We start from the raw sequence: 24,843 nt of genomic DNA on the forward strand, positions 1-24,843 counted from the left end.
TTCAATCTCTTTCTTACTTTTATTTTATTCAATCAAACAATTAAAAATATTTGTAAGAAAATCTCCAACTTTTGAGTTAAAATATAAAACTTCTAATCCAAAAAATTTAAGTTTTAATCATAAATAATTTTTCTTCTCCGACCTTTCTGATTAAATGTTTTTTCTTAATGTCGTCCAATCAAAATAGAGTCATTGTGATTGCACATGGATGGCTGATAATCCCAACAAGTTGGGCCCACTTTTGCACAACAAGGTCCCATTGCCTTGCTTTTGGCTCGTTCCATTGTGTTCGGAGCTAGGGGTGGGCATAAAAACCGTCAAACCATAAAACCACATCGAACCGTATGAAAAAAAATCGAAAAGAACCGTGTTGATCGAAAAAGTCAACTTTGAGTCAAAAACCGAACCGGACCATTCAAACCGGTTTCGGTTTGAACAAGAACGGGAACCGAACCGAACCATTTTATTAATAATAAACCAATTAATTATATATATAAACACATGACATAGTATAATAGGTTGAAAAATTAGGTTCACCAAATTAGTTATGCTAGAGTTCCCCTTGAACAACAAACTTCACATAATAACTTGCTAAAGGAGGAGTTTGGGAGTTCTTTACCATTTCAAACAAATTGGCATGTATTTAATAGCTTTTGTGGTTTTTTTTAATCTATAGTTGGCATGCTCCTTAGCTTATATCATTTGGACTTATTTATACAGATAATTGCTAAAATGGGGTGCAATGCTTCTTCCATGTGTAGCCCTGGGTTTTTATGTTTTATTGGCATGCTCCTTACTTTTATACTTGAAATTTTTTTACATATTTTGGTTTTGCTGCTTCTCTGTTCCCACTTAATCAGTTTTATTGTTATATTTGTTCTTTGGTGTATGTCTTCCAACTCAATTTCAATAATTGAGCAAGGCTACTATCAAAAGTTATATTGTCTCCATTTACGTTTGGAATCGTAAACTAGCAAGAACCTAACCGGAACCAGAGTAGACCGAACCATACGATTCTAGTAATAAATTTAAGCGGAACCGCACCGAACCGAATCGTTGATATTTTCCGATTCGGATTCCTGTTTAGGGGTGGAACCGCACCGTGCCCACCCCTATTCAGAGTGTTGCTTTTCATTTGCTTCCTTTTTTCTCACGCGTCCAAAAATCAGTTTAACCCAAAACTGATTTTTGGTCTAAGGTTGGAGCGAGTTGGGAAGAGATTTAGAATCTAAATTTTAGGTTCTAACCCAAGGGTTGGAGTTAGTCTAAGGAAGAAAATGGGGTTCTCTAAAATTATCGATGACTAAAAACACAAAAAAAATTGTCACTTAATATTGTGATCTAATGGTAGTGGTAGTCGTAGCTGAAATGCCTTATGTTAGAATCTGGTGAATGATGAGTTCGAATCACGGCTTGTTTGGAAGTTCTTTTAAAATGACTAAAAGCTGCTTTTAGAGAAAATGTTTTTGGGTTCCAATTCCAAAAGCACTTCAAGTGCTTCTTGCAGCAAGCACTTCAAGTATTTTTTCAGGATTCGCTTGTATTTTTATAAATGATTGATTCAAAAAATATTTTCATTAAAAGCGTTTTCAATCATTTTAAAAGCCCATACAAACGAGCCCTCAATTTATTTCTCCACCCTTTATTGTAAATAGATAGTTATATGAAAAATTAATAATAAGATAATTATTACAACGGTAATGATTTGCTCGCATCTATTTTCCTTTGTGTATATCTCACTTTATTTTTGACATTTTGTGCAAATAAATTCAAATTATAGTTAAGAAATATAAATAAAAGGGTGTGTATAAATATTGAAAGCATATGTGAATATCATTTCTCTTACTACACAATGCTTTAGAGTTATGAGTACGCTTCATCTCGTAAAATTCAAAAATATGATATAAGTATAACTAAGAAATAATGAAATATAAATTCAAAAGGGAATTGTTATTAACACTTCAAAAATCTCATTCTACACTTCAAACTTTCTATATTAGAAAAGAAAAATATACTTATGAGGAGTGTAGAATGAAATTTTTAGAGTACCAATAACATTTTCCATTTAAAAAATAAAAGTGTGCGTCAACATTACAAGCATATGTAAATATCATTTACCTTACTACACAATGCTTAGATGTCATGTGACACACCCCGACCGAGATCGGAGCGTGCTGGCCGTCACACGAAGGTGACGTAGCCATGTGCACGTGCGGAAGCCAATAAAGTAATAATATAAAAGTACGAATAATTAAAAACTAGCATACAAAGTACTAAACAAGTGCTAGCGTAAGTGAAAGACAAATTCAGAGCAGGTCTACAGCAGTCCAAAAGAAAAGTTGCGACATAAGTACACCCAAAGGTGACCCTACGCTGGTGAGTATCTGTCAGAAAAGCCGGGAGAATCCTCTGGGAAAACCACCGAAACTGCTAATCAACTAGAACCTGGAGGGGCGCAAAACAAAAGCGTGAGTGGGCAAAAACAAAGCTCTTTGAAAACCATTTAGCAAAATACATTCTAACCCCTCGCCGTAAAACCTGTATACTTCCCAGAAATAAACATATATACGTATGTATAGATATGCCAAACATGCTCGAGGGTATGCCAATCATGCTCCAGAATATGCCATGTCAGAACCCCATAATGAATGCAAGTGCCCAGGTATAAATCACATCAATAGCACAACATCTGGCAGCCGGAGTCACCTAACGTGACCTGTACGGCTGCATATAGAGCTCAAATCTCAAACTCAATAACTGAACCTGCCCACGAGTCGGAACCACCTAAAGTGGTCTGTACGACAGGCCTGGATGTAATATATATATATATATATATATATATATACGCTCTAGTGCTACGATCACGTGAAGGCTGTGCGAATAATCGCGGGTCACCTACGAGTCGGAACCACCTAAAGTGGTCTGTACGACAGGACTATGCACCTAACTTGGATCCAAGCTGAGCGTGTGGTGCGGGAGGTGAACATCACGTGAAGGACTGTGTCCTACTATGGGCGGGATCACTAACACCGGGGGTGCAGGTTATGAGCTCTCTAAGCATCTCAAACTACTGTTGAAAGTAAATATGAATATCACTTACCTGGCACTTACCTGTGCGTCCACATCACCCAATATGCATATGTATGTGCAAGCCACTATTAATGCATGCAATGATGCATAAACGATAATAATAAAGTGCATGGCATAACATAAATAACCCTTTTTAAACAATTTCTGGGAATATAAATGTATATAGGTATATACGGAAAACAAAAGCCCACTCACTGGTATGTGGAAGGGTCGTAGCCCCCCTGCCTCGAGTGCGAACGCTCGTCCTCGGGGTACGTGTCACCTATATGCGAAATAACTATAAAAACGTTAACTTTAAAGCACATAACCAACTTCTCGTAATAACTTCTCATACATTGCTCAAAATGGACAAATGAATATACCAACGTGCTCTACACAACCTCAGGATCACAACCATATTTTTAGAAAAATTTTCCCCTGCCGCACACGCCCTTACGCGCCGGCCAAGGCACGGCCACACGCGCCGGCCGTGCGCAGGCACGTGCGGCGCACACTGACGGCGTCAACTGACGCCGTGAGGAATATTCCATCAGTTTTGACAGATTCCGTCAATGGCGTCAGGAATATTCCGTCAACTCTGACGGAATATTCCGTCACCTTCTCCGTTCAGTCTCCGGTGCCGTCGCCGGCGCCGGAAAATTGGAAAAACTTCAAACCTTGTTTTCTCGTTCGTTTCTCAACCATTTTTCATGATTCTTGAACCAAATTAAAGCCCTAGACTAGTAGAATCACGTTATACAACTTTTAAAAGCTAAAAACCACGCGATCATACCTGTCTCAAAACTCAAAACTCGGCCAACTTCGACCACAGTGATCCCGACGTCCAAAATCGTCCAACGAAGCACTCCGAGGCTCCTTGGGACACCACCAAGCTACCTACGAGCTTAGAAATCCCAAAAACTCAATGAATAATCTTTGCATGAATAGTACTCAAATCGGCCATTGTCGAATCGACGTGAAAACAAAGGATTTCTCACCTGAAAATAGTATGGCTATGCTCCCCTCGACCTCACGAGTTCAATGGTGTAGTTGGTTCCCTCGATCTACTAAGGTTTGGGTGATTTTGTGTGTTGTCCATACGTTTTCAGAAGGAAGAGGAAGGAATGGAGCTCGGGGGGAGAGAGAGACAGGGAAAGGCAGAAAGACAATGTCTGTGAGTGTGTGTGTGTGTGGTCCAACACCTGCCACACCACACAAAACAACCAATAACGTGACAAAAACGCACTAGGGGCAAACTTGTAATTTCACACGTACGTTTCAATATTTCCGGGACGGGATGTCACATCATGAGTACGCTTCATCTTGGAAAATTCAAAAGCAAAAAATACACAAGGTAAGCAAATGGGTGGGCAGTGAGTTAGTGACCCAGTTTTCGCACCCAAATTTGAATTTTCTTTCATAAAAAGATAATAGTTTAAAAGAAAAACTAATGAAAAAGGTTTGAAAACTTTGAGTTTTAATGATAAGGACAAAATAAAGGGTAAAGTGAATAGTACCAGGATTGACTTTTTAGTGTAAAAATATGGTTTTTCGTTGAAGTGAACAGTACTGCGGACTTTTCGTTAAAACTCCCTAGTTTAAAACATTATATTGTGAATTTCAAGCCGTTTCTCTCTATAGAACTATATTCTTGAATTTATTTTGTGGTGGTTTCTGTCATTTACAATAGAAAACGTTGTTTTCGTTCAATTAGCTAATTCATTATTCCATAGTAAAGAGATGAAAATCAGTTTTATAGCCGTTATCTCATTTGCATTCAGTCATTATGAGAATTGTTAACGCAATTTTCTTTGATATCTTAATGTTTAAATTGAGCTCTTATGTATAGCTTCCCTTGTCCCAACCTTGTGAGTAATCTATTCTTTCCTGCAAAACCCAGCTAGTTGAAAAGAATCTTACTTTTCACTTGGAGCTACAAATGCAGTGCCCTAAGGTCGCGTTTGGTACGCGGGACGGGACGGAACAGAGTGGGACGAAGCGTTCCGTCCCACGTTTGGTACGCCTAAAATGAGTGGAACGCGCTGTTCCACGGAACAAGTTTTGGATGATTTTTTGTTCCACCTCCCCCCCTAGAACGGGTCGTTCCACGTTTGTGGGACAGAAATTTCCAATATTTTTAGACAAAAATGCCCCTGGTCTTTTTCAAAATTTACAACTTCAAAATCAGTTAACAAACCCTAAAAACTATTTCTCTTCTTCTCAACCGTTTCTCTTCACCTCTGCATCCCTTTCCCCTTCGCAACCTTCCTGCTCATCTTCTTCTGTGCAGCCTCGCAACCTTCCTCCTCGTCCCCTTCGCAACCTTCCTGCTCATCTTCTTCTGTGCTGTGCAGCCTCACAACCTTCCTCCTCGTCCCCTTCGCAACCTTCCTCCTCGTCCCCTTCGCAACCTTCCTCCTCGTCCCCTTTGCAACCTTCCTCCTCGTCCTCTTCCGTGTAGCAGCTCTGCGAACTTGGTGGTCCTCAGGTATCTCTCTCTCTCTCTCCTCTCTGTATTTTTGGGTAACTTGAATGTTTGAATTGGTGATCACAAAATCAAGATTTGTTTGTCAGTTACAGTATTAATAAGTGCCTGATTTCATTTGTAAACTATTTCTGTTTACAATAAATATGGATTGGTAATTATTGGATTTAAATGGATTCGTAGTTTTTGATGAGAGGAGTTGTTGAGGTTGTGTGAAGGTTTGTTTTTCTGGGTTTTATGTTGCAGGGGGTTACAAACGCGGACAGGAGGAGAGGAAACATTAATCTAAAATCTAAAATCTTATTCTAATTAAACGTCGACGAAAAGCTTTTTCTATTTACAAAAGATAAGTTTTTTATCTTACTTTGTTTATGTTATTTAATAAACTGTGGCAATACAAATTATCATGTATTAATATTAATTTTATGTGATTTTTTATAGTTGAAATAACATCCACCTCGCCAATATTTCAACATCTTCTTTCATTTTTTATACAGTAATTTGTATTCAAAACCTCTAATAGATAGATGAATGCTTTTAGGGAGAACTAATAAAAAGTACTCTACATAACTTTTTTTTTTTGTTTTGAAAAACACCCAGACAACTTTTTGTTTTTTTAAAGACATTTGTGTGCATTACAAGGACCAAAAAAAAAATCACACTTTGTGAAGGTTTTGAATTAAAAAAAATATCCTTAATAATAATAAAAAATGTCTTTAATAATGATAAAAAATTGTTTAAAAATTTGTGATAAAAAAAGTTCTGCTAGAAATTTTTATTAATTTTTTAATATTTTTAACTAACTGAGTTACATTCCTCACGAAGCTATATACTTTCATTGGAGGATTTTATATTTAGAGGCAGAAGATTATCATAATTTTTCTCTTTCACAAAAAAATTATTATACTTGAAAAAAATATAATTAGGTTTTTAAAGCGTAAACTTGTGACGTGGGTAGGAAACTGCAAAATCATAGCGGCAAGAGTATAACCAGGGTTTAGGCAATTTGGCGGCTCTCTTCAGTCTTGCCTGGGGTTTTAGCTTCAAATTCTCACTCTGGTTGTTCTCCTTCCCCAATTTATACAAAATTAGGGTTTCTGATTCTGTAAAATTCAGAGCAGGTCCTGATTACGATGAAGGTGAAAGTAATATCACGATCCGCAGATGAATTCACCAAAGAACGAAGCCAAGACCTCCAGGTGAGTTTTTCTCCTCTCTCTCCTCGAAGCCTTTCGTCCCTCTTTCTCTCTCTAAATTCTGATGCTAGGGTTTCTGGTTCGATCTCCGCAGAGGGTATTCCGTAATTTCGACCCCAGCATCCGAACCCAAGAGAAAGCTGTCGAGTATGTCCGGGCACAAAACGCCGCGAAATTAGATAAGGTGTGATTTGGGATTGATTTTAATTGAGTTTTGATTTGTTGGATTTCGGACTGCGTTGGATAATTGTGCATCTAAATTTGTTTGAATTTTGTTTGTATTTTTCGTGGATGATTTAGATTTTTGCGAGGCCGTTTGTTGGAGCAATGGAGGGACATATAGATTCCATTTCTTGCATGGCAAAGAATCCAAACCACTTGACAGGAATATTTTCTGGTTCAATGGATGGAGGTACTTTGTTTCCTCTCAAATTTTCGAATTCCTTTCGTCTCCTATTTATGTGGACATTTCTTTAGAGATTTTGATAGATTCTGAAAGACTTCAAACCACTTTCTTTTTTATTCAGATAAATTGTTTTACATAAACACAGTATGACCCCAGCACCGATGATTCTCACCCCATCCTCTGATTTATAACACTCCAAACTTTGCGGGTCCAAAGCCTTCCTTGCTAATACATTAAGAAATCCCAAACCTTGTGAGGTTTTCCATTTAAAAGTCCAAAGTATTCCAGTTCTACCATTTTAGTTGCAGATATCACATGCATTGATCATCTTCAAAAAAAGATGATGTTGATGACGATGGTGCAAAAATCAAGCAATTGTTAATTGGTAGATAGGGATATTGGTTATGTTGATCATGCAGTCATATATATGCCATTGGGGAAGGGTGAGACGTGAGTGATGAGTCATCGGTAGTGAATTGGTTTGGGTTGCCGATCATTTTTATTTTCAACTCAGTGGGAAAAGAGTGGGTCTATCAACCTTGTGGCCTGTGGGAATTTAATCGGCATAGAAAGTGTTGGGGTAGAGAGAGAAGAATGCGTAGAAAGTGTCGGGGTAGAGAGAGAAGAATTCTTGGCTGTTCATCTTGAAGTGAAATCCTAGGGGGGAGGTGAGGTTCTTTATAGCCTTTACCATTGTATAAATCTCCTTTCAAATCCTCCAAAATCTTTCATTTAATGGAATCCTTCAAACTCTGTAGTTTTTTTCACTACATCAAGATTTAGATGCATTTTTAAAATGTTCTTAAAATCTTAATTTACTACACTAATGGGGGTGTAGTCAAAATAGGATTTGAAAGGAGTTTAAGACTTTTTTTAGGGAAAGATTTCGTGGAATTATGTAGACTTCTACAAGGAAATATGGATTTTTGAAGGCTTAAGAGGATTCATACTACAGACTTTCAGGGATTTGAATGGATTTTAGAAGACTCATATCATAGACTTTCATGAATTTTCTCCTTGTTATCTTTGCCATGGCCCATGACTGCATCAACCAACATCGTGTCCTCCTCCGTTCTCCATCTTCACTCTTAACCCTGCCTCTCTCCTCTTCAATGGTAAAATAGTTGAACAAAATCTAAAATACTCAGCAACTGCGTTTCTTTCTTACATAGAGTAGAGCCATAAACCCAAAGATATACTTCCCTGTCTATAAATTCATCCTACACAGTTAAAATGCAAAAAGGGATTATAAAGCCCAATTGACTCATAAAATACCATATGACACCCACTAAGAATAACATCAGCAACTCCATTTCCTAGGCTGATAAAGAAAAAGTAATCACCTTTCCCACACTTTTGGGGTTTGGCCGAATAATTAGAGGCAATGAGCAATTTGGTTCAAATTTTTTATTATTATTATCTTTTTTTTATAGTTTTTATTGAAATAAAATCTTCTTTTAACTAAAAAAGTAAAAACAATGGATGATAAGAACAAATAATCACCTTTCCCAGGCTATTGTGAGGCTTGTGAAGATTGAAGACACAATAAAAGAAGAGGGACAAGAGAGATGAAGGGGATGGGTCGGGTAAAAAAGTTTATATGCATTTTTAAAAGGTTTATCAAAATCCTAATTGACTACAACAAGATTTTAAAGTCTTTCAAAATTCTCTGATTTGGTCAAATTAGGATTTCAGAGAATTTTGAAAGACTTTAAAATGTTGATGTAGTCAATTAGGATTTTAAAAAACTTTTTCAAAATGCATGTACAATCAAATTAGAATTTTAAAGGATTTTGAAAGACATTAAAATCTTGAGTCAATTAGGATTTCAAATGACTTTTTTAGATTGCATGTAAATCTTAGCGTAGTAAATTGAGATTTGAATAGACATTTTTAGAGTGTTTATAATCTAGATGTAATAAAAAATAAAAAAAAATCAAAGATTTGGTAGTATTTGTTAGATTGGGGATTTTGTTGATTTGAGAGCATGAAGTACATGTACCTAGTACCAAAAAGAATCTCATCTTACTCCCTAGGATTTCATTTTATGTTCTTCTTTGCCTCTTTCCCCGCCAGCCATGCCCAACCCCATTTGCCACCCACCTAGCATCAACTCTCTTCTCCATAGTTGCCATATACGGAGTACGGTTCGAGTTTGTGGCTCGGTTCAAGTATGGACTAATAAGCTATGTTAATATTTGATAGAGAGTAGACATAGATAATACGATATTTAGTTCGAGTTTGTGCATTCTAAAAATGTGTTTAATTGATATAATAAGAGAATGAGAAAGATGTTTGTATCCAAGTGCAACAATCAAATGAAATATCCAAGAGTCAACCTCAATTCGCTAGAAGTATACCGTCGCAAGCTTCGTTGCCCAAAAATGCTAGAACAAGATTGAAACCGCTACTAGTAAGTTAAGTTACTTTTGAGAATTCGGGGTGGGACAAAGCAGTGGAGGTGTAATCGTGGCAAAAATCCATACAAATATTCTACTAGCATCAGTTATCATCTAATAGGATCTAATATTTATTAGAAAAATTATTATTTACTAATTTTGTTTTTTTATTTTTTAATTAGAAATATATAAACTATTGTTTTTATCAATGAGAATAATTTCTATTTTTCTAAATTAAAAAATAAAAAAACAAAATGAGTAAATAATAACTTTCATAGTATAGTATTAGTAACTATTAGAAAATAGATGATAACTAATGCGAGTAGTAGAACATTTGTACGGCTTCTTGCAATGTTTGCACCTCCACTGCTTTGTCTCAACCCAAATTTTCTAAAGTAACTTCAGTTACCAGTAGCGATTTCACTCTTGTTCTGGCATTTTTGGGCGATGAAGCTTGCGACGGAGTGCTTCTCAATGATTGAAGTTGACTCTTTGATATTTCATTTGATGGTTGCACTTGGATACAATCATCTTCCTCATTCTCATGTTATATCAATTAAAGACATTTTTAGAATGCACACAAATAATTAATGCTATAAAACACAAATAATTACTTAGAATAAGTAAAACTGTAAATTATTTTTGTAGTCAAACCAATTTATATTCTTTAAAGAATCTAACTGAATATCGTATTATCTATGTCTACTCTGTAGCAAATGGTATTATAGGTTACTAGCGAATTCCGTCCCCGAACCGAGCCGCAAACTCGAACGGTACTTTGTATCTAGCAACTATGTGTTGTTAAGTTCTCTGTTGTTAATGTTATTTAAAGTATAATTTGGGATTGATTTACTCCAATTTGTAATCTTGGCTTGATTCAACTGCAATATTTGTTGCATCATTCACAACCCACGAACCGTACTCCGTATCTGGCAACTATGGGCTGTTGAGTTCTCTGACGTTAATGTGTTTTAAAGTATTCTTTGGATGATTTACTCCAATCTGTAATCTTGGTTTGATTGAACTGCAATATTTGTTGCATCATTCACAATCGGAGTGCTCTATTATCTATGTTCAAATTTGTGGATTTACTTGCCTCATTCCTTATATTAAGTATGGTATTTGTAAAATATAACACGGTACTAAACTTTCAGAGTTTGAATATGTTTTAGTTCTTGATTCATAATAGTATTCACGTCTTTTTTTGTTGGCAGAAATTCGGCTCTGGAATCTAGCTTCCAGGTAATCAGTCTTATGGTTTTCTTGTGCAGGTATTATATAAATTGATTGAGACTTGGACCAGGTGTCCATGGTTTGAGTCATTATCTATATAAATTAGATCCTTTTGTCATTTTCATACTTATAAATAATTGAAATTTATTGTATTTGCTATAATTATTGAACCAAAAAAGGCGGACAGTTTGTCGGTTTCCTGGTCACAAAGGTGCTGTCCAAGGTTTAACAGTATCTACAGATGGGCACGTTCTTGTTTCTTGTGGAACTGATAGCACGTAAGGCATAACCTCCTGGGTTTATTCCCTTGTCCCCTCTACAAACTTAACTTCTTGTACCGTTAATGAAGATTTGTCCATGATGAAGTCACTATCTTCCCTTTCAGTATTAGGCTCTGGGGTGTACCTGTTTCTAATCTCCTGGAGGAAGATGTATCATCTGATAAATCTGCTGAGGTATGCCTTCCTTATCCTGTCACGTGTCTTTCCAATAAATGGGCTGCCCACTTTACACCTACCAAACTAATTATAAATGATTTGCAGCCACGGGAAACTTATGTTTGGAAGAATGCGTTTCGGTAAGTTGCTAATTGAATTTTAGAGATGACATGTATTAGTTGATCTTACAAATTGATTGATATGTCCTATGATTGTCAAAGTTCCTAAGATTTAGGTTTACATTCTCATTTGAAGGTCTGTTGATCACCAGTGGAATTCTGATCGGTTTGCTACGGGTGGAGCTGGAGTAGATATATGGAACCACAACAGGTTTGATCTGGCCTAGTTATTCTTCTATAAACTAAAGAAATTGATAATAATTTGTCCCTCGGCTTTGTTGTTGTTGTATAGGTCTGCACCAGAGCAGAGTTACCAATGGGGCACAGACACGGTTGTATCTGTTCGATTTAATCCTGGAGAGCCAGATATCTTGGCAACATCTGCAAGGTATGTATTGATGCTTGTAGATAAGATGTGTATAATAATACTAGTAATAAAAACTTGTACGGTAAACAGATTAGATTACCATGTGCTCACTCATTCTGGTATTTGGTTCCGGATACCTTGCTTTCGAATTTTAGTATTCCGTTACATTTGTCTTATTTAATAAGAATGGAACTAATAAAAGACTATCTTGGAGAAACAAATGCTTTCGTGTAAAAGAAGGTTCAGGTAACAGTCTGTTACAGCAACGTAATTTTTTTTGTTTTTTATATTTGTTCATACTGCGGTGATTTTATTTCATCTTTCCATATTTGTTTGCTTCATTTCTAACAAGTTATATAATATCGTATTTTAGGAGAGAATCTAATATATGAATTCTGTTGCAGTGATCGCAGCATAGCACTATATGACTTGCGCATGGGAAAACCAACATCAAAGTTTATAATGAGGGTATTGATGACAAATCATCGTTATCCATTTTATCCCTTTAATTTGTTTACAGTTTTTATTTTAAACTTATGAGAGCTTAGAAAATAGCAATATTTGTTGCCGTCTCTTAATGGCGTTTCTAACTTGCATTTTATTTTGACAGACAAGAACCAATTCCATTTGTTGGAACCCAATGGAGCCAATCAACTTCACTGCTGTAAGGATGTAAATTAAGATTTTTTTATTTGTAATCTTTGTAATACATAAGGGATTTGATCCAGATTATCTTTGTACATCCTTTTCATTGTTTTAGGATGTTTAATCATCACATATGAGCCTGAGAGTTGAATTTGGGAATAAAACTTTAGCTCTACCTAGTGCAACTTGGTAATATGATTTGGAGCAATTTCTTCTTTGAAAAAAATCTTGCAATCAATGTATGCAAAAAATATTTTACTTATGTTCGTTACCCTTACTAGTGGTTTTAGAGACGCCAATGCTCAAATATGTCGGCTTTCTTCTTCTTCATGTAGCATTTTCTTATTCTATTCCGTAAAGGTGCTAATCTAATTCCTCAATTATAGGCAAATGAGGATTCCAACTGCTATAGCTTTGATTGTAGAAAGTTTGGTGAAGCTACGTGTGTTCACATGGATCATGTTTCTGCTGTGTAAGTTGATAATTCTGCAATTGGAATATTCAGTGTGTAAACTTTATATACTAAATTTCCATTCTTCCTATTGTATATTTAGTGTGGAAACTTTGTGTACCTAACTTCCATTCTTTTGTTTCTCAGGATGGATATTGATTATTCTCCAACTGGTCGAGAATTTGTCACTGGGTCTTATGATAGAACTGTGAGTTCCCTTTTGCATATGATTAAACTCCATTTCATCTTTGTTTGTGTAAATATAGCCTTAGTCCTCTTAAAAAAAAAATTTCCTTTGCAGGTGATGATTTTCCCATATAATGCTGGTCACAAACGGGAGATATATCATACGAAGAGAATGCAAAGGTTTGGCTTTCATGCATTCTTTCCCTTATTTGGTTGCTCATATTTGTTGAACATATGTTATTAGCTTTCATATGCCAATCACTGCACTATAACTTTATGTTGATCAACTTCAATATTCTGACTCTTTTGTTTCCCTCGTCCTGCTTTTTATGTAGGGTGTTTTGTGTCAAGTACAGCTGCGATGGTAGTTATGTTATTTCTGGGAGTGATGACACTAATCTTAGGCTTTGGAAGTCTAAAGCATCGGAACAATTGGGAGTTGTAAGAAATCTCTTCTTTACCTCATGTTTTTGTTGCCTTGGGATTACAGCACGGCTTTTACCTTGGTACTCGGGAGTTATTCTTCCATTACCTGTATCCGACATGAACCCGTTATATCCTTGTATAGTACATTACACCTGACAGAGCTTTTTTTATTTCGTTGGGTAACCCTTTATCTCTTAGAAAAGAAAGAACGCATAAATTGGTTTGACCACAGAATTTTGTTCTTACCATGCATGCTATCACCATCACCAATATAGGCATGAAACTCACAGATATAAACATTTAATTATCGTCATCCAGCTTCTTCCAAGGGAACAGAAAAAGCACGAGTATCATGAGGCTGTCAAAAACCGCTACAAGCACCTTCCCGAAGTCAAGCGTATTGTGAGGTATAAAAGGATGATGCCTGCTGTTATTCGTTATGTCTTATTAAAATAATGAATTGTATTTGAAATGTAAAATGGTTTAATCATTTTTAGCCTCTGTTTCTCATCTATCTGTTGTTCTGAATGGTGATTGTGTAGGCACAGGCACCTACCAAAACCAATATACAAGGCAGGTAAGCAAATTCGTGAACAAAATGAATCTCAGAGAAAGAAGCACGAGAAGAGGAAGGCCCACAGTGCCCCAGGAAGCATCGTTCAAGAGCCATTACGTAAAAGAAAAATCATCAAAGTCGAGTGAAGAGTATGTGTGGGTTAATGTTGGTAATCGGCTTCTACATATTTGTGAGCTCCATACCATTGCCTTCACAGTATGAAGCATTCCTCACCATGGACGTTGGTGCGGTCTCTATAGTGGCTTTAACGAAGGATAGTTTATAGAGGTTGGTTCGAGTAACGCTAGGTCAAAGTTTAGTTAAATTCAAATTCATAGAGGAATATTGTGTTTCGCCTGGTTGGTGGCCTTGTGAAATGTTTCATGTGGAAATGTTCAGCTCCCGATCTCAATGTAGTTCGGAATTTTTGATGAAACGTGTTTCGGAATGTTCAGAATGTTTATACATTTCATAGCAAAGCATGTTGTCAATCTTTAACTCAGATTTGAATTGAAATGTAGTCATGGTTTGATTTGTTAAAGGAGTAAGATTCTGTCTCCTTCCATCTACTCTCACCTCCCTATTTTTTTTTCTTTCTGTAGTGAAGTCAACATAAGATGATGCGGCTTAATTGTGGCTGTTCAAATAAGACGGGATTGGAGGGAAGTGAAATTTGGAGGACAGAGAACTCTACTCCGTTAAAGAATTGGGCGATGGGTAGGTAAAGGATGTTCATTACCAAATACCAAAGCATGTGTATCTTGCTTTTTATCTCCATGATTTTTCATATACGGATCACCGCTACAAAGAATCAACTGAATCAGGTTAATTATGTATGAGATTATTTTCATTCTTTATTGAAAAAAAGAAAAATTTGGGGTAAATTACTGCTTGCCCATCATCAAGTTTGTGTTTGATTGCAATCGCATCATTATTTTCAAAACATTACAATCTCATATACAAACTTATAATTTTATTGTAATATTTAAAAGATGATGTATGAGATTACAATTGAACACAAATTTAAAAGAACAAATTGCAACTTATCCAAAAAATTAATCTATTTTGGAAATGAATTTTCTTAAAAAATTGAATGATTTAGATCATATAATTACAATGTGAAGTTGCATACCCCAATGGATGGAGTTTGAGCATTTAAACTAAAGAATTGAGGATTCGGGCTACACCACATAATAAGTTATCCATAATAATTTGGTTACGAATCCGTTATAATGAAGTCAAATCTAAAACTTTTTATTTTTAAATAATAAAAAAAAAATTAGACCATATTATTAAGTAATTTAAAACAAAATAAAAAATCATGAGAACCTGGTTATTTGTCAAAAAAAAGAAAGAAAAATATCAACTTGGTTAATGGCTTTTAATCTGGACCACATAAAAAAATCATCAACAAAATACATAAAAGTCGCAGGCAAATACAAAATAATTAAAGCCACAGCACGGCTGTTCCTGAGTGTCTTCCATGGCTTTCACAGCTGCTCCTCCTCAGGCTTCACACACTTTGTTCCTCAGAAGCCCACCAGCAACAACAACAACTACAAGAGCAAGAACAGCAACCACAACAAGAAGAACAAGAAGCCATGTGAGTGTACACGTGTACGCGTCTCAGGGGCCGAGCAACCGCGACAGGGCCCCGCCAGGAGTTGATACAAGAATCCATTGGGAAAATGACGACGAAGGTTGGATTGGAGGAAGCAGCAGCAGGAAAGAGCAGGCGGAGCAAGAGCCGGAGTCGGAGCAGCAGAAGAGCAATCTCTTGGGAGACAAGTTTGCTGATTTGCTCAATGACTCCATTTCTGATTCCCATTACCAGTCAGTCTCTCCTTCTTCTTTTCTCCCTTCCACTCATTTTTAAACTCATTTTCTTTATGTTTTATGTTTTAGAAAAATTATTTCCTACTATTTAGAGCAGGTATAGGGATCGTTTGGAAGTGTTTTTAAAACAGTTGAATCCGCTTTTAATGAAAATGTTTTTGGAATCAATTCTTAGTAAAATTGCATATGAACCCTAAAAAAACACTTTTTATTATTCTTGCAAGAAACGCATAATTGGCTTTTGGCAAGAAGCGCGCCTTAAGCGATTTTGGAATCTAAAAAGTTTTTTTTATAAAAACACTTTCGGTTATTTTAAAAGCAGTTCAAAACACGTGGGACATTAAACAAATTTAAGTTTTTGAGTTTCTTACTACTCAATGCTCTCTGATTCATTGTCAATGACACCAAAAAAAAATTTCAGGTTCTTAGGGGTACCTGCAGAAGCTGATTTAGAAGAAATCAAAGCCGCTTATCGAAGACTATCCAAAGAGTACCATCCGGACACCACTGCTCTTCCCCTCAAGACTGCGTCCGAAAAGTTTGTGAGGCTACGAGAAATTTATGATGTGTTGAGCAACGAAGAGAGCCGTAGGTTTTACAACTGGACCCTCGCTCAAGAGGCTGCAAGCCGCCAAGCGGAAATAATGCGAATGAAGTTGGAGGATCCTTACGTGAAAGCAGTAGAGACGTATGAACCTGTCCCGGACATGGTTGATCGTCTTGGTGGAAAGAACATGGCGCTGGGCGATCAAGCGATGACAGCCCTCACCATCGATGTTTTGATCATCGTTTTTGCTATTTGTTGTATCACATATGTCATCTTCTTCAAAGAGCCGTACTACTAGTACTACAAGCTAGCTTGACAATCAAGTAACATAGAAATAGCATACTTCATTGTTATAGCAAGTGATACAATGCACATTTAAAACTGCTTCTTTCTTCGCTCCCCACCTCGTTTGCTTTTCTTCGTTACATGCTCTACTTTTGCTGGAAGATAATTGTTGCAGCAGAGATCATCTCGGTTTTCCTCATCGTTACCACATCTCCATAACGGGAAGAATAAAGAAAGACCATTTTCTTTCATTTCTGAGCATGCTTCAGTATGTACTTAGCAAACTCCCATTCATTGGTACCATCTGAAACCTGTATCACTACGTCTTGAAGCTGATCCATACAAGCAAGATTACGGGATTTGTAGTAGCTCATATTACACCTCGATGCCTGGAAACGCAACAAGAAAATCAACTGACTTGCTTTCGTCAGTGAGAGAGAGAGAGAGAGAGAGAGAGAGAGAGAGAGAGAGAGAGAAGAGAGAGTACACAATGCTATTACTTACACTGTTTGATGCTGGCCATCGTAAGGATGAAACAGACCGTATGCACAATTTACGCGAACTAGTCATTCCATTACGAAGAGAGACCATTGCCGGGACTAGATCACCATCACTCAAGCTCCTAGTACGCAGATCCAAGAAATATCATCTAATGTTGGCATGGAACCTTTGTAATTGGTTATGAAAATTTTCTGTTAGTTGTGAGAATAAAAAATTTAACTTTTTAACCTTGGAGTAAAAAATTTCCTGTTAGTTGGGATAATGGACGATGATTAGTATACGTACATGTCTCAATTCCCTCTAATACAGAAGAGAGGAAAATTGAAGATGGAGTTGAACAAAATTAGCAACTTGCCATGAGATGCTATGTTAGAAATTTGTGTAAACTCCATTTAACACACTCCAGATTTTTAGGTGGTTTTCAAATTGGGACACGAGTTCTATTTTGGTATCAGTCTATACCATCCTCATGTTTGAATGTCTAATCCTCCACTAAATTGACGGTTTTTATTTTATTTGTCAATGTGAAGCAAATGTGACTTACACGTTAACCCCTACACGGGTCACACATCCACTAGTCATCAACGTAATGAAGAACAGTAAATTAAACCGGGCATAAAAGATAGGGTAATGCTATTCACACACCCCATTTTACCTCCACACACCCTTGTTTGGTCCATTAATCTTCTTCAGTTCATTTGATCCAACAACTGGAAAAATGGGTGTGTGGGCAGCACTAGCCAAAAGATATATATATATATATACACTAAACGTGGTGGTGCATCAAGAATGCCAGGAACGAACTAGAGAAAGCCTTGACACACACAAATTTGTGAGATATTCATTTGTTGGTCAAACAACGATAAACATTCTACATCTTATAGTTTCTTCTGCAGTTAACATGACTGAAAGAGTATGAACTTGTATCTTTAAACAAACATGATCCCGTTCTCTTTAATGGTATCAAGAACAATCCCAAGCTTACCTTCAATCCGTTCACCTTTTCGGGCCTCATAAGACAAAGCATATACATCGGCTTCCTTCGATCGCTCAGCAATAAGCCTCCCTATAACTCTGCACGCGTTGTGATCTGTGAGTGAAGGTAAGTTGCTCCGAAGATCCTTGGCGTTGGTGGTAGCAACTGATATCACTTTGCTTGTTCCCCGATGCATCACTTTTGCGTGGATAAACTTTTTCGAAAAGAAAACATTTAGTAAGAATGGCCTCATATACATATCAGTCTTCTGTTTCCAGGATTTCCTGTTAGGCTTCTTTGCAGCTTCACCTCGAGATCTCCGGGTCCATGCAGCTCGAACAACAGAATTCTAAAATCACAGGTAAAGAGAAAGTGAGTGTGAGAGAAAGATGCCCAAAACAACAGGATTGTCCAAACAGAAGTGCAAGGATTAGTAAGAACGGACTTGGCACATGACAAATACAATCCAGAACTGCCCGACATCCAAAAGGTTTTTTCCTTGGTTTTAAATCACGTTGAAGAACCTTCAAAATTTTCTTTCACCGAGTCAGGAAAGGGATAATCAGCAGAATATATATGCTGCTGGAAGTCCCTTCCACACAAAGGTTAGAGGACTTTTGGTAGCAGGGTGTTAATTGAGTTTACCAAGTTTAGGCACAAGATTTCACTGACATATATAAACCAAGAAAAGCCTTCCTTGTTTACAAGAAAAGAAAATTGGATGCAAACGTATACGATAATTTTGATACCAAGCATCCCACTAATCGTTTCCCCTTAGTTAGATGTCACTACACAACCAATGTTTAAAAGGCGAAGGAGAAGCCAGGCGTTTCATGGATAGTCACACCTAGGTGATAGCCACGAGACATGAGGCTATAAAGTTATTATAATACTTAATACATGTAAAAATATCAAGCAAGTATGCCAAGCAACCAAATATCTTACTATTATTATTATTTCTCTAATTCACATCATATTCATAATAAACTAAGTTAGAAACATAAAATTAGCTTGAATTTCATAAAAGCCCTGCCCAAAACAACGTTGTTTTGGGTTTGGACTTTTAAAAAAAAAAATTCAAATGCCCAAGTCGCCTAGGCACCTGAGTCGATAGCCTAGGCCACTCCAGCTGGGCAGAGGCGTTTTCTTCATAGCCCCGCCCCAAAAACTGCCTAGGCGAATCTTAAAACTAGTTTTTTAAAACACCGCTACTCATACAGCCACAATTTGAAGCTTCACCATTTACTGTGGCTGACTCCTTCCTTCACTCAAAATCTACTCTTATCTAGAAATCAAGATTGAAACCACCAGTACCCCACAACTCTCACTCAAATCAATCTGCCGGTTGTTTCCGAATCATAAACTGCAAGTATCCTTTATTTTGATTTACCATTACAACAAGATGATATTCTAAACAACTCTAAATTACGGAAAAGGAAATTTGAACTTTAGTGGACCCTCGCCAACTAGCCTAACTCATATCTGCATAAACTATTGCAACTATTCTCAATGAGTTCACTAACATACATACATACATTTTGAGGAACCAAACCATTTTGTTAAAATCCCATATCAGTAATACTGCAAACGCTTCAAGCCTTCAATTATATAATAAAAATTGAAATTGATATCTTCCTTCCTTTATCTAAACTCCAAAGATAAGGAAGAATTTGAAGAATAAACGAACATACGTAGTTTTTGTATTTGGTACTGAGAATTGAGTGCTTTGAGCCAACAGAATATTTGGTGCAAAATCGAGCGCACTCGTGTTTTGGGATTCAACTTAGTGGGATAAGGTTTTGTTGTTGGCGGTGTTGGCACTGCTAATTGAGAGATTAAAGTGAGTGACTGAGTGAGTGTGTTACTTACCCTACTCAGTGTGGGAGTGGGCGGGTCTGCAATGGAGATGTTAATCGGAGGAAAGGAAGAAACCCATGAAAGCTGCTGAGTCGACCGGGTTGGAAGTAACTCGGAGGAGGAGAGGCTGAGCGACCCACAGACACTTAATGGAGGAGATGCTGAGCAGGATATTACTGTCACCATCTCTCGACAATGTCGCACTGGAACGCAGCAGCAGCCTAATGGCTAATGTTTCTCTACTTGCTCACAAATTACCGGGGGAGGACCGGTCTTATAAAAAATGTAACAAAAAAAAAAAAAAAGAATAAACCGGCTATCAAAACCGGTTCAACCCGCTCACAGCGACCAAACAAAACCAATTTCAGCAGTTGTTGCTACTTGCTAGTATTATAGTCCAGTGGAAACGTGATGCGAAGCATCACGGCGTGGGGAACGGAATTGCAAACAGAAAATGGCCGGATGTGAACTGAGTCAAATGGCTTCCGTTTCCGTTCTTAGTTGTGGGGTTTCGGGCTCCTCTTGATCTTATTCGTAATTGAGAAGGGGTTCGAGTCCATTTCCTTGGAACACAAGTGGAACGGATAGGTGAAATTACGTTCTTCTACTCGTAAATTTTGATTCGACTCCTATAAATAACGATTTCAATACCAATTGCATTTCCACGGGGACATTGCTCCCTTTGAGCGTAACGTATCTTCACAGAATAAATTTCATAATTGTTTTATGTTCTTATATGAGATTGTAAAGAACAAGGCTGAAATAGGGCTTGTGTATCAAGGTCACTAATTTTTTTTCTTTCTCCTAAATAATATTCAGAAGTCGTACAACATGCCAACTCGAACGGTGTAATCCAAACTACCTTACCAAAACTACAGAACCTAAGAACTCGATCTTTGATGATGAACCGTTTCAGAGACTATCAAAATTTCCTACTTTACATATCTGAGAATTCAGATTTATATCCACAATGAACTTCGATTTGCGTCGTGGAAGAATGTTTAAACCACATCCAATACATAAGGCACGACTCAATGCTAGTCACTGTCCTCTTGTGATCGCAACCAGGAGAGATACTCGGACTCCTGGGCTGACCGATTTGGTAGTGTTACCCTTTTCCGAACCAACATTGGTATGTCGGGGCACTGTCTCCTACGCCCACCCCTTGGCCTTGACCGGAATTGCTCATCAGCCTCTTCAAAATCCCCCTGAAACTCAAAGCAGTTGATGTTATCCATGTGAATAGATATTGTGACACTGCCTTTAAATATACTTGCTCAAAAGAACATGCAAAAATGCAACACATGAGGGAATTGAAGATTCAAGAGCAAATCTTACATGGGTATAGACATGACATCCAGTCTTCTCATGGTTATCTCTCACATGCTTGTATGCAAATCTCATGCCACAACCTGAGAAGCTACAGACAAAAGGTTTATGCTCAAGGTGTACAGCTCTCACATGTTTAGAGAGATTCGATTTCTGCATACATAAAACCAAATGTCAACACAGAATAACTACACAATATTTTACATATGAAAATAACAAAATTTATTGGTCAACAATTATTTTATGATCAATCTATTCACTGGTATAAATACTAGTTTTCCTTGTTCACTGATCACTTGACTAAACGAAATCATGTTATAAAAGATCTCTCTCTCTCTCTTTTCAAAGTTAGTCAACGACTTACAGTTGTAAACATGCGAAGACAACCCTTGTAATCGCATTTAATTCTTTCTATTGAACCCCTCCCTTCATGTGTGAGAAGATGCCTTTTCATATTATTTCTCAGCTGCTTGACCCCACATATCTTGCAGGTAGCATGTTGGTGGCAGGACTGGATATGGACCTTAAGGCATTGCTCATTGGTAAAGTGTTTCATACAGCCTGGTTCAAAGCAGAATGCCTCCACTGTATCTAGCTTAACTGCATTACGGAAGGATATCAACAGCGTTTAGGATTACACCAACACATTTTCTCATTTTGAAGCCAAAAAAAAGTGTATCTATATGTATCTGCATTATTTCATTGCATTCACAAACAACACACTACAAAACTAGAAAAGAAAAATAGAATTTCGAAACAAAAGCTACCATGGGATTCCTCATGCTTCCGCAGCCTTGAAGCATATCTAAACGCCTTTCCACAACCAATTTCCTGGCATACATGCTGCTTCTGCGCTCCACAATCAGCTGAAGGGCAATCCTCAGTGTGACGTTCATTGACATGCCTCTTAATGTTACCTTGGAAAACAAATTTAATATTGCAGTTCTCAACTGGGCACCCAAAAAGTTTCCCTTGGTGCTGAAGGAGATGGCGGGTCAAGTGGTCCTTTCGTCTGTAGCTGGAATGGCAGTCATCCACTGAACATATGTATGGCCTCTGAAATCAATAAGCTGAAATAAATTGATGAACTCATAAAAATAATTTCAGAATACACTTGAACAGTCATCAAACCTCAAACCAACCAGCGCGTGATTCAGGTTCGCTTGATGGAGCTTCACAGGAGGTCTCCCACCTGGTACTAGTCCATCAAGTCTGAACCTTATCGCATTTTGGAGTTCTTTGTGTGGGATCCAATGCTTCACGCTATCCATTGTATATTTTTCATAAATGTTGATTCCTGCAAAACATATATCTTTAAACAATTCGATCGATGCAAAGATTACACAAACTTCATCCAGAAATTGCAGACAGCGATACGCATAATCAGCAATTGTTAAATGCGTCATCAGACTCATATCATATCACAGTGATACAAATATACATTAAAACCTGCTGCCGGTTTACTGACAACTCGTGAGAGAATAACACAATCCCTCGAAAGATTTCATCGCAAGTAGTCCATGGAAGATTCATAGTCAGCTGACAAGGCATTAATCGCAACACGCAGAATCGAACTCAACCACGCTTATAAATCTCAGCTTGTTTTAATCAGGCGAGACCTAAAGATAAAAGCAAACAATACCTCAAGGGAATGACATTGCAGGTGCTGCTTGAGATGTGCAGGTTTCTTGAAACGGCACCACATTCTTCACAAGTATTGGAATTTTCTTCCCCAACCTCCCCACCTCCATCACCGTCAGCCATTTCCATCTCCCCCTGCATCAAAAATTCAAAAAATTAAAAAAAATTTAACAGACCCAACTTGTAATTTTGGGTTTAGAGGCAAAACAAAGTTGATCCACAATAGAAAAGCTGTCAAAAACAAAGACCCAATTCATCAAAATTCATAATTCGACCGAAAAGAATCAAGATTAAGGAGGAGAAGAAGAAGAAGAAGAAGAAGAAGAAGAAGAAGAAGGGAGTAAAAACCTTGTGGTGTGAGAGAATGTGAGAAGCAATGAGAGACTTCTTGGACCTGCAGATGCCACAGTAGTCGCAGTAATACCGCCTTATGTCTATGACAACAGGCCCCTCCTTCTTCTCTCCTGCCCCTTTATCCATCTTCACCACGGCGTTTGGGGTTTGGAGTTTGGAGTTTGGGGACCGACTGGTTTCTCAAAGGCAATGAGCGCAGTGTTTAGATTAGGGTTTTCATACCTTCATATTGTCGATTCTACCCTTTTCAGTGGAATTTGGATTTGACAATTCTTTACTTTCTTAATGGGCTTTCTTTGCTGGACCAGTCCAGTATGTGAAAACGGCCCATTATATTAGGGCCGTTGTCGAGAGCCCGTACGGTTGCGTTTTAAAAAACGATTTTTTAATCTGTTTTGTTGTACATATAGGATTTTGCAGTCTTATGATTTGAGAATGCATTTGATAGTTTATTCCGATAATGATATTTGAGAAAAAAATAATATTGAAAACATCTGGTTTTAATATCTAAAATATCAGAAAAATAATAAATTAGTGTTTGTTAGTAAATACTTCTGTAAAATAAATTTTAAGATGATGGGGTAAAGTGCTGGTGGCAATAACAAGGTAAGAGGCAATGTTGGTGGTGGCAATAGCAATGGTGGTACATGGTGGTTGTGTTAACGAAAGTTGTGAGGCATGATTGTGGTAATGTTGGTTTGAGAGGTGGTGAGGATCATGGTGTTAAGAGATCGTGGAAAAAGTGGTGGCAATAGCAGCGGTAGCGACAGTGGTGGTGAGACAGTAGAGATGGTGGTGAATGAATGCTTGTGCAAAGAGAAAAAAAAATCAAGGGAGATACGATTATGAAAAAGACTAAAGCTAAGGAGGCTTAAATGTAAATTTGACGGGGCTTGGCTATAGAGTAGTAAATCAGTAATGATATCAATCTTATTTGACAACACGCACATTATGAGGCAGATATATTAGCTCGATAAGATTTGCAGTGTGATCAAGATGTGCTTCATCACATTTTGATCACACTACAATATGTATTTACTAATATAAGACTCGACTCTCACATGAAATTATGTTATGAAAAGTTCTTTTTTTTTTATTAGAATGAGTTGAATGTCTGATAAGATTTTTATAGAAACCCACCCCTTTTGTTGTCTAACCTCTTGTTCAAGCCCTTCTCATTTTATACTTAGTTGGATTGAAGAAATAAAAAAATGTGGATGAAAATGTATGTGTACGAGATAAACAACTCCTACAAACCTAAATTTCGTTGGTATTCTATATTAAAATCAATATGAAACCCGCATATGTATTTACAACTTTCTTTATTTACAATCATGCATTAAAGCATCCAAAATTGGAGATAATCTAACTATGAAGATTTGGCCCCACTTGATAATAAGGTTCTAAAAAACGTTATGAGTTAGTCCGATTGCGGATTGGAGTCTAGCGCTTAGGCAGATTTAATTAAATTTATTATATAACATATAAATATGTACTTACGTACACTCTAAAAAAAATAAAAAAAATACTTCTATTGAGAAT

General features: G+C 37.1%; 3 protein-coding genes and 1 pseudogene across 4 annotated transcripts; 2 read left to right on the top strand and 2 right to left on the bottom strand.

The window, feature by feature from the left end:
• The first annotated feature begins 6,518 nt into the window (after positions 1–6,518).
• Positions 6,519–14,865, top strand: LOC137710793 (uncharacterized). 2 transcript variants are annotated; one of them, XR_011065010.1, is made up of 18 exons: positions 6,519–6,753; positions 6,845–6,934; positions 7,051–7,162; positions 10,770–10,797; positions 10,968–11,066; positions 11,174–11,243; positions 11,331–11,365; positions 11,481–11,555; positions 11,637–11,732; positions 12,116–12,179; positions 12,322–12,375; positions 12,743–12,828; positions 12,955–13,015; positions 13,109–13,173; positions 13,329–13,434; positions 13,738–13,826; positions 13,962–14,263; positions 14,578–14,865. XR_011065010.1 is itself a non-coding variant. In XM_068449924.1 (17 exons), the coding sequence occupies exons 1-17, from the start codon at positions 6,688–6,690 to the stop codon at positions 14,119–14,121; spliced, it is 1,356 nt and encodes a 451-aa protein (XP_068306025.1). In that variant the 5' UTR covers positions 6,519–6,687; the 3' UTR covers positions 14,122–14,442. The 2 variants fall into 2 exon arrangements, 1 of the variants encoding a protein (XP_068306025.1); XM_068449924.1 differs by lacking the exon at positions 14,578–14,865 and having other exon boundaries at positions 13,962–14,442.
• A 541-nt stretch (positions 14,866–15,406) lies between these two features.
• On the top strand, positions 15,407–16,739 carry LOC137710805 (NAD(P)H-quinone oxidoreductase subunit T, chloroplastic). The gene is made up of 2 exons (XM_068449939.1): positions 15,407–15,808; positions 16,233–16,739. The coding sequence occupies exons 1-2, from the start codon at positions 15,459–15,461 to the stop codon at positions 16,654–16,656; spliced, it is 774 nt and encodes a 257-aa protein (XP_068306040.1). The 5' UTR covers positions 15,407–15,458; the 3' UTR covers positions 16,657–16,739.
• A 1,170-nt stretch (positions 16,740–17,909) lies between these two features.
• Positions 17,910–20,211, bottom strand: LOC137710813 (uncharacterized). The gene is made up of 2 exons (XM_068449951.1): positions 19,990–20,211; positions 17,910–18,469 (listed from the first exon to the last, which is right to left on the bottom strand). Exons 1-2 carry the CDS (start codon positions 20,161–20,163, stop codon positions 18,074–18,076), a joined length of 570 nt encoding a protein of 189 aa, XP_068306052.1. The 5' UTR covers positions 20,164–20,211; the 3' UTR covers positions 17,910–18,073.
• Positions 20,212–20,730: 519 nt separating this feature from the next.
• Positions 20,731–23,489, bottom strand: LOC137710823 (transcription factor IIIA-like; annotated as a pseudogene).
• Positions 23,490–24,843: the final 1,354 nt, after the last annotated feature.

This window comes from Pyrus communis, chromosome 1, assembly GCF_963583255.1.
Source record: "Pyrus communis chromosome 1, drPyrComm1.1, whole genome shotgun sequence".
NCBI lineage: Eukaryota > Viridiplantae > Streptophyta > Magnoliopsida > Rosales > Rosaceae > Pyrus > Pyrus communis.

Bases quoted from the DNA above. Each gene is read 5' to 3' on its own strand.
- LOC137710793 (XM_068449924.1), top strand. From the start codon at position 6,688: ATGAAGGTGAAAGTAATATCACGATCCGCAGATGAATTCACCAAAGAA. The intron at 11,366-11,480 runs GTAAGTTGCTAA...TCTCATTTGAAG, and splicing joins GTTTGGAAGAATGCGTTTCG to GTCTGTTGATCACCAGTGGA. The intron at 13,174-13,328 runs GTTTGGCTTTCA...CTTTTTATGTAG, and splicing joins CATACGAAGAGAATGCAAAG to GGTGTTTTGTGTCAAGTACA.
- LOC137710805 (XM_068449939.1), top strand. From the start codon at position 15,459: ATGGCTTTCACAGCTGCTCCTCCTCAGGCTTCACACACTTTGTTCCTC. The intron at 15,809-16,232 runs GTCAGTCTCTCC...AAAAAATTTCAG, and splicing joins ATTTCTGATTCCCATTACCA to GTTCTTAGGGGTACCTGCAG.
- LOC137710813 (XM_068449951.1), bottom strand. From the start codon at position 20,163: ATGGTGACAGTAATATCCTGCTCAGCATCTCCTCCATTAAGTGTCTGT. The intron at 18,470-19,989 runs GTAAGTAACACA...CTGTGATTTTAG, and splicing joins CCACTCCCACACTGAGTAGG to AATTCTGTTGTTCGAGCTGC.